Source organism: Patella vulgata, chromosome 5 (assembly GCF_932274485.2).
Source record: "Patella vulgata chromosome 5, xgPatVulg1.2, whole genome shotgun sequence".
Taxonomy (NCBI): Eukaryota; Metazoa; Mollusca; class Gastropoda; family Patellidae; genus Patella; species Patella vulgata.
This window is the reverse complement of record NC_065883.2, coordinates 30,275,585-30,290,855: the sequence shown is the minus strand read 5'-3', so window position 1 is coordinate 30,290,855 and position 15,271 is coordinate 30,275,585. Positions and strand designations below refer to the sequence as shown.

Genomic DNA, 15,271 nt, shown 5'->3' with positions numbered 1-15,271 from the left:
ATATGTTAAGAATCGAGGAAGATATAGAAGTATTATACCGTGAATGTGATAGGTGTAACGGACATGGGTGCCAACCTTAGTGATATAGCAATAGTTTTTATTATTCTCCTACACATCAATATCAATAACAGCAACATTTATTTGCCAATCTAAAGATTATCTGATAGAGACACATTATCACTAAATTGTTTTAAGATATCTCTATACGGCGGTAACTTAAACCATTCTATATATTTCTAACCAAGTTATATACACTTATGTGTATTATTGGATTAAACTGATGACTTATAATTTAAACACTCTTTTCCAACCAAATAAATTGAAATCCAATCTATCATTTCTGAAAGCGGAATACTTCCAAATAAAGTTCATCATTTCAAACGTTTATAGGAAACATTTTATGAATGAATATACAGATAACACTACTATAGACTTTAAGTCTTCAATACTGGAAGACACCTGATGTTAAAACACACCTTTCTCAAGAAATTATCATTTTATTAAATGGAAAATACTAAATATAGAACTATTATTAAACCGACAGCTTAATGATAAGCATATTTTATTGCACAATAATTATACAAAGGGTCTGGTAAAAAATTACAAAACGTTATTGATAACCAATCCCCACAATACATTTTAAAGTTGAAAATTCTAAATGAGGTGTTCTATAACACGAATGTAAATAATACAATAAATATTTTTTTTAAAAAGTAAAATAGAACAACCGTTAAACAAAACGTTTTGTAGTTTTCAAGTAGTCCTTGAATTCTCGCTCAATAAAGTGTCTCCCCATAATAAGAAATGTTCACTAATAGATAATGTCTTGCGTTATGTACAAAGGACAAGCAAGCAAAAAATGTTCTTTAGTGTCTAATGCTGGACCACATTTGCAATTAGTGAATACAAATGGGAGTTGAATTGATTATAGGATAGTTCTGTAAATAAGAAGAGCGATAATAGACTACAAATAAACGACGAACATGACGACGTTCAACAAGCTTTGTCCATCCTGTCTCTAAATACAGTCCAGTCAAAACACGTGCTGCTTCTTATTGTATTTTCCAATACCTACAATGCACATTCCAGTACAGGTCCGGTGTGACTTTTGTAAATAAGTTCAAGTGATTCTCGGTTAGATGTGATTTTGAGTTTTCGTAAAATATTAACACTTGTTGATGCTTTCTAATAAATGCTTGCAATATGAATTGGCCATTTATAGTTGTTTGCCAAGGTTAAACCCAAATCTTTATGCGAGTCGACGAATAGATCTTGTCTCGAAACTGAAGCCTGTTTACACTATATTTTGGACCTTAATCGGACCGGTTTAGCTCCTTTCTCCTTTAAGACAATGCCTGTTCTGTGCTGTCGTTTGTTCTATGTTTTCTGATTTCTTGAACCGTATTGTATGTTAAAGATTTTTTCTTGTCTGCGAAAACGGGCGTTAAGCAAAGCGCGCTTACAGTCTTCGGTAAATAATCATATAGTATAGCCAATCGGGTTTACGTCCGGTTTAAGTTTATATTATGTTTGAAAATGAAAGCTCTTTAGGGACAGTGCACATTGTGGGATTTTCTATGGGATTAGGAGATGAAGGTTTGATCAGTAGTATTTCAAAGAAAACACTGGAATGGAACTAACAAACCTATATGTATTTGCCCACAGTCTGCGATCAGAAAAGGACAAAACAAGTCTATAAGGGATAAATCACATAATGTTGATAACCGCGAGGTTGTAACTTTCTACCCAGCAGCTTCGATAACTAAAGTACCGTTCCATTTTAACTATATCACGAGTACAAGGCGGGGTTGCAACTCCTTCTAATATAACTTGTATATGTAATATCTTATTTATTTGTGAAGTTCATTGGTATTTTTGTATTTCAGCTGTTTATTGTTGTAAGTTTTTGGAGAACCGCACCCTACATAACGAACAAAGAGAACACCAGAAGACAACCAAGCAGACAAGACATGTCAGACACACAACACACGGACATCGTAAGTAATAAATAATAAAAGCACTATCAAACCAAGTGAATGGATGCGGGTGCCGGACGTAAGCATCCATAAGCTGCACTTTATAGTCCCATGACCTGCAGTGGCACAGGTTTAACCATAAATCAAAATAAATCTATATCAAGAGGGGAAAAAGGGAGCATTTACCAAACATTTGACTATAGGTCATGCTGATGGTGTTTATATGTATTTCAACAGTTAAATTTGGACTATATTATATGTGACGCTGAAGGTGTTTATTTGCTTAGAGATTAATTTGTGAAAACGGAATGAGGTTTATTAACCTCCTACTTTTCTTAACCAACGGGTCTAATGTAGACAGATGTTATTTTGTACCCAACAGTTGCTCCTCTTAGCTAGTAGTGATTGGTGTTACTCACTCACAGAGACTGGCTGTCTTTCTAGAACACCTCTTACCACTTCTCATTTACTTAGGTATTTCGCACGATTAACGGCTTAATTGTTTTGCCTGTATCCATGTATCTTCAAATCTATTACTGTCTTTATTGGCTGTGAACACGTGCATTACTTTAGGTTATATTAAAGGAATATAGACAATACAACATCCTATTGATTTTTACACACAGAAAGACAAATAGAAAATTTATTAATTAATCCTATTATATTTATTCTTTTCACAGGAAAATAATACCTGTTGACACAGTCGTATCGAATTTGTGAAAAGACATAAACAACCTACTGATTAAACATTTAAAAACACAAGGGAGGATATTGACGATATTTTCCTGGCAAAAAGACAATCCAGATTGATCATCGTTCAAATTAAAGACTGATCGTGTGATTTGGTTAAAAACTAGTTTGGGGATGTGCAGTACTTATTTCCTTCCGGATCTTTTATACCAGAAGTATCGGTCTTAAAAATATTAATGTGTTTGGCGTCACTGTTTACAAGTAGTCGTCACAGTGTTTAAAAATCAATTACACATTTCCTATAGGTAAAAAGAGTTAGCCGTTTATAAATGGGTTTATTTATTGGACTTGTCTTCTATTAAAGCTACGACCAGTTTGACACTGTTCGATATCAGAATCTTTAAAAAGGAATAGATTGACAGAGCGTTGTGAATAAGAAGCTGTGTAACTCATCAATCTTTTAAACAACGACTATCGCGTACTCTCTTTATGTAGTTTCCTGTTCCTATACGGTATGCGCTAACTAGATATCACTGTGCTTTATAACGATAAGAGGACACTTGTCAAAACGTCCTGCTTATAGAATAAAACCAGTGATTGTTTCGCATAAAAATTGTGTATTCTGTTAGACGAATGTCACTGTATACAAAATTTAAACGGGATTAGATTGAAAAGTTCAGAAATTGGTGTTGATTTTCCTATGTGGTGAAGTGCGCGTTTATTAAAATCGTGTCACTGTATTAAGTAACAGGTGTCACAGGCCATATTTCAATGTGTTAGAATGTACCGCTATGGATATTGAATTCCGTTCAATATACAGATATCTGTTTCAGTGTTACTATGAATAATGATATTTAGAATTATTAAGAGAAACCACCGTTGAAGTTGCACGCTCTTTAATCAAAATGGCGCGACGTAAGATATCTTTCCCGCCTGATTCCGTCCTGGCGGCTGTTGTCCAAGATGGTGACACACCAGAGCTTTTGCGTATACTTACAAACACGGAAGAGATTGTGAATATTGAGATGACCAATCATGTAGGCTTGACAGCTCTTCATTATGGCGTTCTTAGCAACAATATCGATGCTGTGAAAATTCTTTTATGTCAGGGTGCTAATGTCAATTCACAGGATGTGCATGGTTTTACTCCTTTACATACAGCGGCAGCGTGTGGATGGGTGCAGATTGTAAGTCTGTTGGTTATTTTCGGAGCTGACGTATTTCAAACTACTAGCCAATCAGAACTACCGATTGATTTAGCGCGGGATATCGGCGTTATACGTCTATTATCTGTAGAAATGACACGACTTATTCATCAAGAAGTTTATTTACGATCACGAATTTTAACTTTATTATTAGAAGTAAAAGAAACGCTTTTAAAATGGGGTATATATTCAGTAAAATTTTTATCAAATGCTTGGCAAAGTTATAAATCCAAACCTGATTGAATATAGTACTTTAATAGACGTGTGATTATATATATAAGTGTATGTTTATATTATTTTTTAAGAAGTATATTTGTGTTTATCCTGTTGTCATGTGTTTGATGATAAAACGTACAAAGGAATGATTATTAATGTCACTCAACTGAAAGCTAATTTATACATCCATTGCAATATCTTATAATGATTTACAAACTAGTCTTTTGGAATATTTTCGATACTCTCACTTTTATCTCGAAGCATCGTTAGTCATTTGTTGTTGTCTTTTTGAAATTAATATTTTGAACTATACTGATTTGTCAGACTTATATTACCCGTCTCCGTCGCAGTGGTGATATATCAGACGCTACAATGGAATCACTCTAAAGTTATATGTGTCTTTGAATTGATTCTATTGTCGCGGATAGACGCTTCTTACAAAGATAAATTATAACTTATGGGTTCCATGCATGCTTTATCTTGCATTCTTACACATTGTCGTCATTGTCGTCGCGTGAAGCACAAATATGTAGTACGGATCCAAATACAAGCTTGTTACTCAGTTTATTCTGGGTTATGTTTCTTCATTTTCTATATCAAGGTATTGCATTGCTGACTTCATATTCACAGAGGTTCTAAAACGGTAGTTGGAAATAATATCGTTGCAACCTGCGCCTGTTGTGGCTGTTCATCGCCTGCCGTCGTCGCCCGATTGCTCGTCGAAATTAATAATCGCGGAGTTATCTCCCTGTTTAAGTTTAGCGAGAGAGAGAGAGATGGAGTTCAACGTCCACTTGACACAAACTGGGTGACTTCTGGACTAACATATGATTCTATTTTATTTCAGTAATTCGCTTGCGCGTAGGGTCTTAAGCAGTGGGAGGAGACCAGAGAATAACCACGAGGTTGAACAGGCGACCCTACTCCTTGTCACGTACAACCGGGGAATCGAAACCACGCCAGTTGACCCAATGACAGACTTTATGATAGAGCGCGCACGCGCTAACCGTTCGGTCGTTTAAGTTTAGCAGGCTCGTGAACGCGATAAAGGAAGAGAGATAAATAGGGTTTAACATTCACTCGACACAAACTAGGCCATTTCGGGACTAACATGGTTCAATTTTATTTCAATAATTCGCTTCCGCGTAGGAGTCTTTAGCAGTGGAAGCGGGGAATTGAAACCACGCCACTTGACACAATGACACTAGACCCCACCCCCTCCCCACGCGTTTAAAGACCAGCTATTGTTGGTTACGCTATTAGAGAGAACCATGATATCGAATTTTGCGGAGTTTGTTTACCCGATTCGGTACAAAGTTAATGGTTGAAAAGTTGATTGGACTGTTCAATGGAGAATACAGTTAGGATTGTTTTGCTCGTAAGTTTCCAATCGTCGAAAAATATTACGCCCTATGCCAGTGGCGTGGTGACCCATGATTTTGCATGAGGAACAAGATTCCGTCCGGGCCCCAAAGGAATTAGATTTACATGTGTGTGCGGGGGAGGGTTTGGGGTGTCAGTCCCTCCCAGTGCCGCCGGGTAATACTGGGCTGTGTGGAACATGCTAGAGTCGATTTTTAGCATATCTGACCCACGGTATATGTTTGACACTGGTTGGGCATTATGATTATGATTATAATGTTGAAAACCACATTGAAACCACCTGATTTTTTTGCCATTTGCAAGGGGGCACAAAAACTTAAGGGGGCGCAAATTATAGTCCATTGACAGAGTTCGTGGGTCATTGTTTTATTTACAGATATATCCAAACAATAATCTAAGTTGTTGCCAGATTTCTGGTTCAGGTAAATGTTTATAATAGTTATGTTCAGTTGCTATTGTCATATCCCAATAATTTATATACCACACCCGACTCCAAAATTCGCGCAATTCTTCTTTCAAAATCTCAAAAAAATATACACCGGCGTAATCGTAAATATCCGGACAACCGCCTTCGTAGAACGCATGGAAACCTTTAAATGCCACCATTAAATCTGGGTTCTTGTTTAGATGATCTCTAAGCGCCATCTTGACTTGAATGGCCTCCCGTCGGAAGTGACTGTGATGAATCCTTGCACGATGTACAAAGAAATGGATGACAAGAAGGTAACGCCCACTAGATGGAACCTCTTCTAAAATGCTTCTCACCGACTTGTGATTAAAATGCTTTGTTGTTTTATTAAATGTGTCCAGGACAAATGGAAGGTTGTGACAAAACCAGCTAAGACTAAAGTTTAGACGATTTATAACACAGTGTGAGTTATCAAACCATTTAGTTTTCGTCCATTTTTGTGTTGTTTGTTTACAGTTTGTAAACATTTTCAGAGTAGAGTACCATTGTCGAATTGTAGAATCGCCGGAAAGAATTATACTTAAGTTATTAAAACAGGTCATTAGATTTTCCTTTGTGTGGGGTATATAGCAATCACGTGGTATCCATGTTTCACCTTTGTAATAGCCGGTGGGTGACGTCATTTTCGATATATTCCACGTCATTTCCCGTGGAATCATAGAACAAGTCGGCAATGCATTCTTTTCTGGGATGTCTGGAAAAGATATATATGATCAAATAAAAATAATAATTTGGTCCCAACATAAAATCAAATAAAAAAAATATACATGTGTATACCTTAAAAATTGTTAATAATCCTTCCACGAAATATTTATTAACCTCAATAATAGACGCAGACAGTTGAGGACTCAACAATGTTCATACTAATTACAAAAACATAATTCTGATCTCATTTAAATTATATTTTGAATTATATTGACAAAAAATAACAAAATATTGGTAATCTAAACCGAATTGAACTGCTTGATTATAGGTGAAACAATATCAATAAGTTAGACAATTCCTTACCCCTCGGGTTTACACCAATGTTAACTTGTATTTTCTGATTATTGTTTATCATCATTTTATAAGTATTTCTGTTGATGGAATAGTATGTACATGTATAATATAGCACAATGCCGCACCCAATACCAATTTGGTTTTACTTAAGTTATGACAGTTTTAGAAAGGCCTCCGAAAAGGAGATGAAATGAAATGGGGTTTAACGTCCATTTTTCTGCACCAACCAAGATAATGAAGGTGGTTTTACATGTAATGATTCTCCCGTACAGAACCTATAGCACCAGGACTATTGTCCCATATACGAAGAGATAATAGACATGGATCCGCGGATTCTCAGAAAAATCATAGAATTGGATGAACACAGATTGGCTAAATTTATGGAGGCAACAATGCCCTAACGAACTTTAACAGACGTGTATATAAAGATTTTGGTGCTCAGTGGTCGACCTAAATCAACGAGGTCTTATTCTTATAACGATGAATTCGGTCGGATTAACTCACGCGGAGACAACGATATTAGAAACATCTTATTGGAGCAGCTATTGTCCGGAAATATCCACAGCAATCAGCAGCTGATGTGCCCTGGTTTTCCAAATTGAACAGAGTTACTATTGTATAGGATATTATCTAATCCTATATGTAGGGTGGCAGAGTAAAAAGGAAAAATTACCTTGTTGACACCTGGAATTCGGGTTCAGTTATGGGAATATTGATAGCATCAAACATTTCGACGTGCTCCAAATCACCACATTGCAATTCTGGAATATTAGGACGACCACAAAACCACGGTAATCCACCATTAGCTTTTGTGAAGTCACAGATGCTATTTTGGTTAGGGAGTTCTGGGTATTCGCCACAAATTGTATATATTGTTTTGTTTTGGTATTTGTGCACAGCTCGATGTAGAAAAAGAGAGAAAAATTGTCTTCGCCACCTGAAATGAGTCGCTAACAGTTCCCTTTCATGCGAAAGGGCGACATGAATTTTATTTTGTCCTCCCCACCATGTTTGAAAAGACACTTCATAACTTCCATTTTTCAAATCATTGACTTCTCCACTTACACGTTTATTCCCTTCCTGACCACCAACCATCCATGCTCTTACATCATCGCCACCTCTGGTCATGACGTCACCGAAACTGTTATATAAATCCACGCGAACATTGATGACGTCCCCCAAACTGTATATGTTTTTGGCATTAGGGGCTACCAACTGTAATTTAGATTTCCTTGGGTTGGGGAGCTTTTTGACGTCATCGATTGGGGGGTCAAACAAAAGGTTTCTTTCCTGATCTAATATATCGTTCGAAAGTCGAGAAAAGTTTGTGAATCTTGGTTTTTCGAACCACCACCCACCGTTATAACAGAGACACGTTTCTCCATCGCATTTCTCCTTGTTATTCCTTATATGCATACAAGTCCGCCACAATTCCTGATGACGAGCTGAACACGGACGATTCACCCCAGAAATATTTCTGTGATCCTCCATTCGGAAAATGAACAAATCTTGAGTCAACTGTTCATTTTGTTTAAATCTGTGTTTTTGTTTATTTACTGGACGTTTAACATGTTGTTTAACAGAATCATTCTTTAATATGGTTTTAGCGTTCAATATTTCATTCCTGGAGATTTTGACAGTGGAATCTCGACTGAAAATTTTACTCTCATGACGTTTATCTTCCAGCGCCGATTGACCTTTTTGTTTTGTATCCAAATTTTCTGCTTGTCTTAAAAAAAATTAAAAATCTATACACTCAAAATATTTTTATTCCTTGTAATGACAATATGGGTGATTTCAAAGTTGGCTTAAGCAAACCATATCAAAATACTAACGCTAGATATTGTCCCGGCTTTGATTCAATCGGATGTTGTTTTTTTTTTTATTAAAAAAAGGCCAACCAATCAATTTTCGCGGACGACAAAATGGCGATCGGCTTATTACATAGCAAAGCAACACAGATCGATACAATTTCAATTCCACATATCTTTGTAAATACTGAACGGAATTGGGCTATATTAATTTGGACTAATATTCCTATTAGAGACTCATCTTTCACAATATTGTAGTTTGCAAGTGATTCCTATAGCGCCAAGATGGCACATCGGGCTTTAAGTAAACATGCTGAGATACACCTTATTTGTCCCATTGTTTCTGAAGTTCTAGGCGCTACAGCCTACTCAATGTCTCCAATGCCAACCGTCATTACGTGCGCGCCAACGTGTAACCGAACGACTTGACACTGTCCGTTGCTAGGACCTCAGTCATGCACTACTGGCACGGTGAAACCCCGCAAGAAACTCCCGAGGAACTTTGTCGGCCAACCCGGGAACTTCAGATTAGCGGGCCAGCGTCCTACTCACTGTGCCACAACGGCTTTGTAAATCATTTACTTACCTTGAATACATATTAAGACCGAACATGAAGCAGGCCACACAAACAACACACATCACAGTCTTCCTCTTGGTAAACATTTTAGACGACTTTAAAATGACTAAAAAAGAACAAAAAGAGAGAACTTGGGGGGATTTAAAGTTGGCGTAATCCACGCTAACATGGATTATTTAAAGCAAACCAAATCTAAATACTAAGTGTAGTTTAATGGTCGAGTGCGAGACATTAAATAATATATTGATATTGTACGCGTACGAGACCATTAAACAACTTAAAATACAGGCACTATCCGGCTCGTGCATTTCAATGAAATATCTCACGTAGGTCCAATATTGCAACTACATGTAGTATAAATAATGTACGCTTGGTACATTGCCTACCATTATTTGAAACAATGATATAGGCAAACACCAAAGGATGACGTCATATCTGTATTTTAACGCTAGATAATGTTCCAACTAGGATTTTTTTTTTTTTTTTTTAAAAAAGGCCAACCAATGAATTTTCGCGGACGACAAAATGGCGCACCGGATAGTGCGCGTAAGATCCTAAGTAGTGCGTGCCAGATAATAAGCAATTAGGTACCGGGTAACCAGACCTTTCAGGCCCTCCATACTACATCCATGGGTCAATATAGACTTATACCTCATACTGTGAGAAACCACCCTATTTATTGTACATAAAGCACCAGACACAATTATCCGTTGGATAGTGAAAAAGGTTTGCAGAAGGAAACACTGTTCCTGATTACTACCGATTGTTTAAGATATGATCAACTGGAGTCAATGTCCGAATAGTTATCGATAAATACATTTCAAAGGTATCGAAATTGGTTATACTATTCACAAATAATACGTTCGGGACATACTTAAAAATCTTAGATCCCATTAGGAATAGGACCAAACTATGTGCGGTACATTAACTCCTATGGCATGTGTAACAAATTCCATAGTATCAGGCAATAACTCTGGGATCTCTAAATGTTTAGTTAACAATATTATTACCGCCTAGAAGTGGATTATTATAATAACGAAATAAGGAGGTTATCGACAGCTCGTTTTTACCGTCAGGTAAATTTATGACCTCCATCATATTATACGGACTTTCCAATATATGCGTATATTATGGTATGATGCGTATGTTTTAGGCTCGGTTATAATATCTCGAGATATGTTTTTTCTTTTTGTGAAGTTATCTCGGTTTTCGTTATTATTATCCCCTTCTAGACGGTACTAATATTGGATCGGGTGGCAACCATTGAACGGCAACGGAAATCGTTCGTTTTGTAAAATAGTAACAACATTACAACAAAAAGAAAAATAGTCTCTTTGACAATAGTGTGCCTCGATGGCAGTAACATTATTCCAACAGATATTTGCCCAAAATTATATAGGAAAACAAAACTAAAATATCAACATATTAAAAAGATTTTACCTAACACTTACAGCTGGCACAGGACTGACATACCTTTTATAGGCCTCTTGTAGTTTGAAGTAATTCAGAAAATCCAATATCTAATTATTCTGCTTTCGCATTGCAGAGACGCCAAAAAATATAATAATCACACTTTGTGAAATAACATAACAAAGGTCTATGCATAACAATCACCATTTATATACACAACGTCGTGTGTATATCTATAATAATATTTGTGATATGTCGTTTGTCTGTCTGTCTCTGTCCAGGGTTGGCGGCTACATAAGGCTGTCCCGAAGCAGAAATTTGGTGTATTGGGGTAGCTCGGGCCGGGGAGTAACATGGACCAGATCGCGTTACCGCTTCCGTTTTCGGAGTTATACCACCTTCAACCTGTACAGCACCAAGATATCCGCTAATTTAGTGATTGTTATCCACAGAACTTTGATCTGTTACATTGTGTTCAACTGCTTAACGTCATTTAAAGATTATACTTTATGAAAATTGGCATAATATTTAGTTGCAATAGAAATTAAATCTTTATTTGCACATTTTTATTTAGACATTCATAAGATAATTTTAGAATATGAATGCAAACATGCTTATGGGAAAATCTGACATACAAATGACACCATGGTTAAGCATGAGAAGAAAATACACCTTACCTCACGCTATTTTTCCGAATTTATTATTTAAAGGACCATCCTGCGGCATAAAAGCATCTGGAACATAATTACTTTCAGTAGGATTAAAATAAATCACGAACAATACATGCACGAGTATAGGACAGTGATTTCAATGCAAATTTCGTCAATAACAACAGATGGTGTTGGTTTATAGTTTTAAAGATAGCCACGCGAAAATACGTTCTACTATGTCTCAAAAATGATATAGCCCTAGACAGCAGCTTATCCGAAACTAAAACTTGGATGTTGACCACAAGCTTGTCCGGACACATACTCTCGGGTAAAAGAGTCCTAGAATGCTGCAGATCCTCAGGGTTCGTCGTCTAACACCAAATTTTAAAAAAAAATATATATATTGAAACCTTTTTTAAAAAAACAAGCGGTTGCCATGCATGCAAGATACGCCCATATTTTGCAAGAGATGGACGGAAAACAAGCTAAAAAGGCGATATTTCATACAATCAGAGGTCATAATCCAGGAAGTTACAATCCGATATCGAAAGAAACCGAGATCTTTGGTTTATAAACATACGTTTCATGTTTCATCAACATCAGATAACAATTGTACTTCGAGAGTGTCCACACCTAATTTGAAAATAGTCCGTTAAAAGCTGTATCTTTATTGCTTTAAAAAGGTTGTGAGCAAAGTGGAGGGTAGGGGTAACTCTGTAACGAATATTGCGGAACTATTAAAATCAATGGGATTTGTCTTTACATAACCCCAATGGGCCAAACCATATTAGAACCCATTAAAAACCGAAAGATGTGCAGCAAAGGGGGCGAACGTATCCGAACGCTGAATGTCGATAGGGTTCGTCCCTCATGTCCCCAATACTTCACATCAAATTTGAAAATATGCGTTAAAAACTGTGACCTCTATCACGTCCACGAGCAGATTGCTGTCTGGTGCACGGATTAACGGACGGCGTGTGGATCGATGGACAAGGTGGCGACACAATACGCCCATACTGAAATGTGGACGCGTTTTGTTTTTGTTGGTGAGCAGTAAAATATTAGACTTAACTACATTGCACAGCATCACCACTCGGCTGTTGAAGAACTGGAGGGTATTGCAACAGCCACTGCAAATACTTTCAATGGTATTGAAGGTGAAGGCGCAGCAAGAGAGCATCGTTAAACGAAGAATTCGTTTTCATTCTTAATTCTTGGTTCGAACAGCGAATATATTCATCTGATTTATTATTCGCCGTCTCTTGCAAAGTCTGCTAGGTAGTCAAATCTTTATCAGTCTGTAATCAATAAAGCTTTTTCCTCGAAACAACCACGCCAGAAATAGATTTGATTCAAAGTTTCGCGAACAAAGTCAGTCATCGCTATATATGTTCAGGTTGCTAAGGCGAACCTGAAAAATGTCGTTCAGAACAAAAATAAACAGCGCTTCATGATCATTATTTCAGAACGCCCCTTTCTGACCCGAGTATGAAGGTTTAGGGGAAGAGCAGGTATATTGAACCCCTTAAGGATGAATAGCTATAACTTTTTTATGAAACGGTGTAGACGTTTATATTTTAGTATGAAGCAAGAGACTATTCAAATCTTCAACCGTGGTGTTTTTGTTTTGATCAGAAAGGTGTTCTGACATAATTAGACTAATATCTAAAAATTGATCAAAAAGTTTCAATTTAGCTGCATGTGTTGGTAAATTGGTCCATTGCTGAATTTAAATTGTACCAGGGGGTTCAATATACCTTCAGATAGGGTGCAATTTACAAACACATGTTTATAAGCTGAATTATTGTTTATTATCTTTATAGTATAAAGTTTACTGATAAAAAGAATAAACTAGAAATCAGTTGGTTTTGTTTGTAAAATTATAGGGTGTATTCAGTACCGTAATAACAAAATTTGAAGGATACAAAAACGGAAAAACACAAACAATTTAATATCAGAATAAAATGAAACTAAATCTATATTAGGATGTTTTTACACCAAACTCAAACAATTTAATGGATCTACAAAAGGATGAAAAACAGAAGCATGCAAAGAGGTCATTTTAGCAAAAATCTGCAACAGTAAAATTATAAAATACATTAATAACATATGGACATAAAGCACGGTAAAAGTAGATTAACACTTTCAAGTCTACAAAATGTGAGTCAAACAATCATATAGGAAGCACAGAAGTAGAAGTAGTCTACCGGTCAATACAATGATCACATAAATTCAAACCTTTCAATGAGACTAGCACATTGTTTCGAAGGGGGCAATTCACTGTTCAGCACTGCTAATGAAGGTACATGTAAATCCACTGATGCGAAATTCTCGATGATGTGTTCCATTACTGAGCTCCTCAGACTGTCTGCTTTGGAGCGTTCTAAAATTGCGTCTAAAGTATTGACTGGCTCACCACTTTCATTTCTGACTGATTCTTGGAGATTGGTTGAGGCAGCAATAGCAATACTCCTAAAAAAACATCTACCATCCATTTTCGTAGGGACAACTTGAAAATTAATATTCTCCACCGAAATGACTGGAAATGTAATGGCACCGCTGACAACTGTAGGGCTGCTGTTTACTGGACCCTTTGTCACTGTTATTGGTGGTAAGCTTACGGGTGACGCTTGGGCGACACTGTCGGTTGGTGTGGGTATATCAGTTGGCAACACTGGCTCAGTGTCAGGGGTATCAGTTGGATTATCTGAAGTGTTGGCTGCATTAACAACAGGCACAGCATTGGGTACTGATCTCTGGACAATGTCTGTTGGGGCAAACTCTTCATCATCGAAGATGTGTCTGTTGATAGGCCAGATTCCACATTTTAGGAAGGCATTCTCAGCTGTAGCAATTGATGCTGCCTTAGAAAAGGCTGTATTTACCAAGCCTGGAACTTGACTGCTAAGAATTCCAAACCCCGGGTTGCTTCGAAGTTTTGTTTCCAGGGCTTCGTCATAGTAGGTTTGGAATGGTTTGAAAAAACCCACATCCAATGGCTGGAGTTTGTGGGTACAATGTGGCGGGAGGCTTATGATGTCGATATGATTTTCCCGAGCGAAGTCGATAGCTTCAAGATTCGATGTGTGGCTGGAGTGACCATCCAATATGAGCAAAACTAGGTTATTTTTGCTGGGTTTGACATGCTGCGCAAAATGTTTGATCCATTTAAGGAAAAGCTCACAGTTCAAAGACTGTAACCAAAGTGTCCAAAGCTAAGACCACCAAATCTAAATCAAAGACTACTAAATCCGAACAAACAGAAGCTAGCTGGTATTGTTTTATGTGAGGGAAGAATATTAATTTTCAAGTTGTCCCTAGGGTTAGGGTTAGGGTTAGAGCTTTTCCGAGGGGCATACTGTGTTGCCAAATTGAAACTGAAAGTTGAAGGTAAAAGGGGGTTCTTTCCAGTGGGCAAATTGTGCATGTACGTTACACAAACACACCAACATGATAGTATTCGTTTAGCTTTTAAGCTATTTGGACGAATAATATTGTGAGATCACCTCTAGATGTAATGGATACTTGTGAAATAGCATTTTATAACGTCCGCTTCCATGAAGGCCTATCCGCCCATCACGCCTCCGCACTATTCCCTGTCCTTAATAGGGGGGTCACGGTGGCTAAGTGGGTAAGACGCTGGCTCGCTAGCCTCGAGGTCGGGTGTTCGATCCCAGCATTGGCCTAGAAAGTTCATCCAGATTTTCCGACGTGGTTCCCCCTTGTCGGTGATGCAGGACGGAGGGCCTGACAAGGAGAGCTGTCTAGTCATTCGGATGATACGAAAAACTGAGGTCCCGTGTACACATTGGCGTGCACGTAAAAGATCCCATGACAGTTGGAATTCGATATAAGAGTAGGCCGTAGTGCCGCTGTCCGGGCAAA

The 15,271-nt window shown here is 37.4% G+C and overlaps 1 protein-coding gene and 1 long non-coding RNA gene across 3 annotated transcripts in view; one reads left to right on the top strand and one right to left on the bottom strand.

The window, feature by feature from the left end:
- Positions 1-3,576, top strand: part of LOC126821792 (uncharacterized) — a 40,789-nt gene extending 37,213 nt beyond the window's left edge. The window contains exons 3-4 of the long non-coding RNA XR_007680498.2: positions 1,887-1,997; positions 2,657-3,576. This is a non-coding gene — a long non-coding RNA (uncharacterized LOC126821792). The remainder of the gene's footprint in view (positions 1-1,886; positions 1,998-2,656) is intronic.
- A 2,254-nt stretch (positions 3,577-5,830) lies between these two features.
- On the bottom strand, positions 5,831-11,546 carry LOC126822478 (NXPE family member 3). Of its 2 annotated transcripts, XM_050551400.1 has the most exons (5): positions 11,414-11,546; positions 9,336-9,432; positions 7,612-8,667; positions 6,948-7,015; positions 5,831-6,633 (listed from the first exon to the last, which is right to left on the bottom strand). In XM_050551400.1, exons 2-5 carry the CDS (start codon positions 9,410-9,412, stop codon positions 5,837-5,839), a joined length of 1,998 nt encoding a protein of 665 aa, XP_050407357.1. In that variant the 5' UTR covers positions 9,413-9,432; positions 11,414-11,546; the 3' UTR covers positions 5,831-5,836. The 2 variants fall into 2 exon arrangements, with proteins under 2 accessions (XP_050407357.1, XP_050407358.1); XM_050551401.2 differs by lacking the exon at positions 6,948-7,015 and having other exon boundaries at positions 6,390-6,633.
- Between the last annotated feature and the right edge of the window lie 3,725 nt (positions 11,547-15,271).

What these genes read in the sequence shown, in the direction of transcription:
- LOC126822478 (XM_050551400.1), bottom strand. Translation starts at nt 9,412, where the DNA reads ATGTTTACCAAGAGGAAGACTGTGATGTGTGTTGTTTGTGTGGCCTGC. An exon ending in GGTCTTAATATGTATTCAAG is followed by an intron (nt 8,668 to 9,335) that starts GTAAGTAAATGA and finishes ATTTTTTTTAAG; the next exon opens with ACAAGCAGAAAATTTGGATA. An exon ending in CATTGGTGTAAACCCGAGGG is followed by an intron (nt 6,634 to 6,947) that starts GTAAGGAATTGT and finishes TATCTTTTCCAG; the next exon opens with ACATCCCAGAAAAGAATGCA.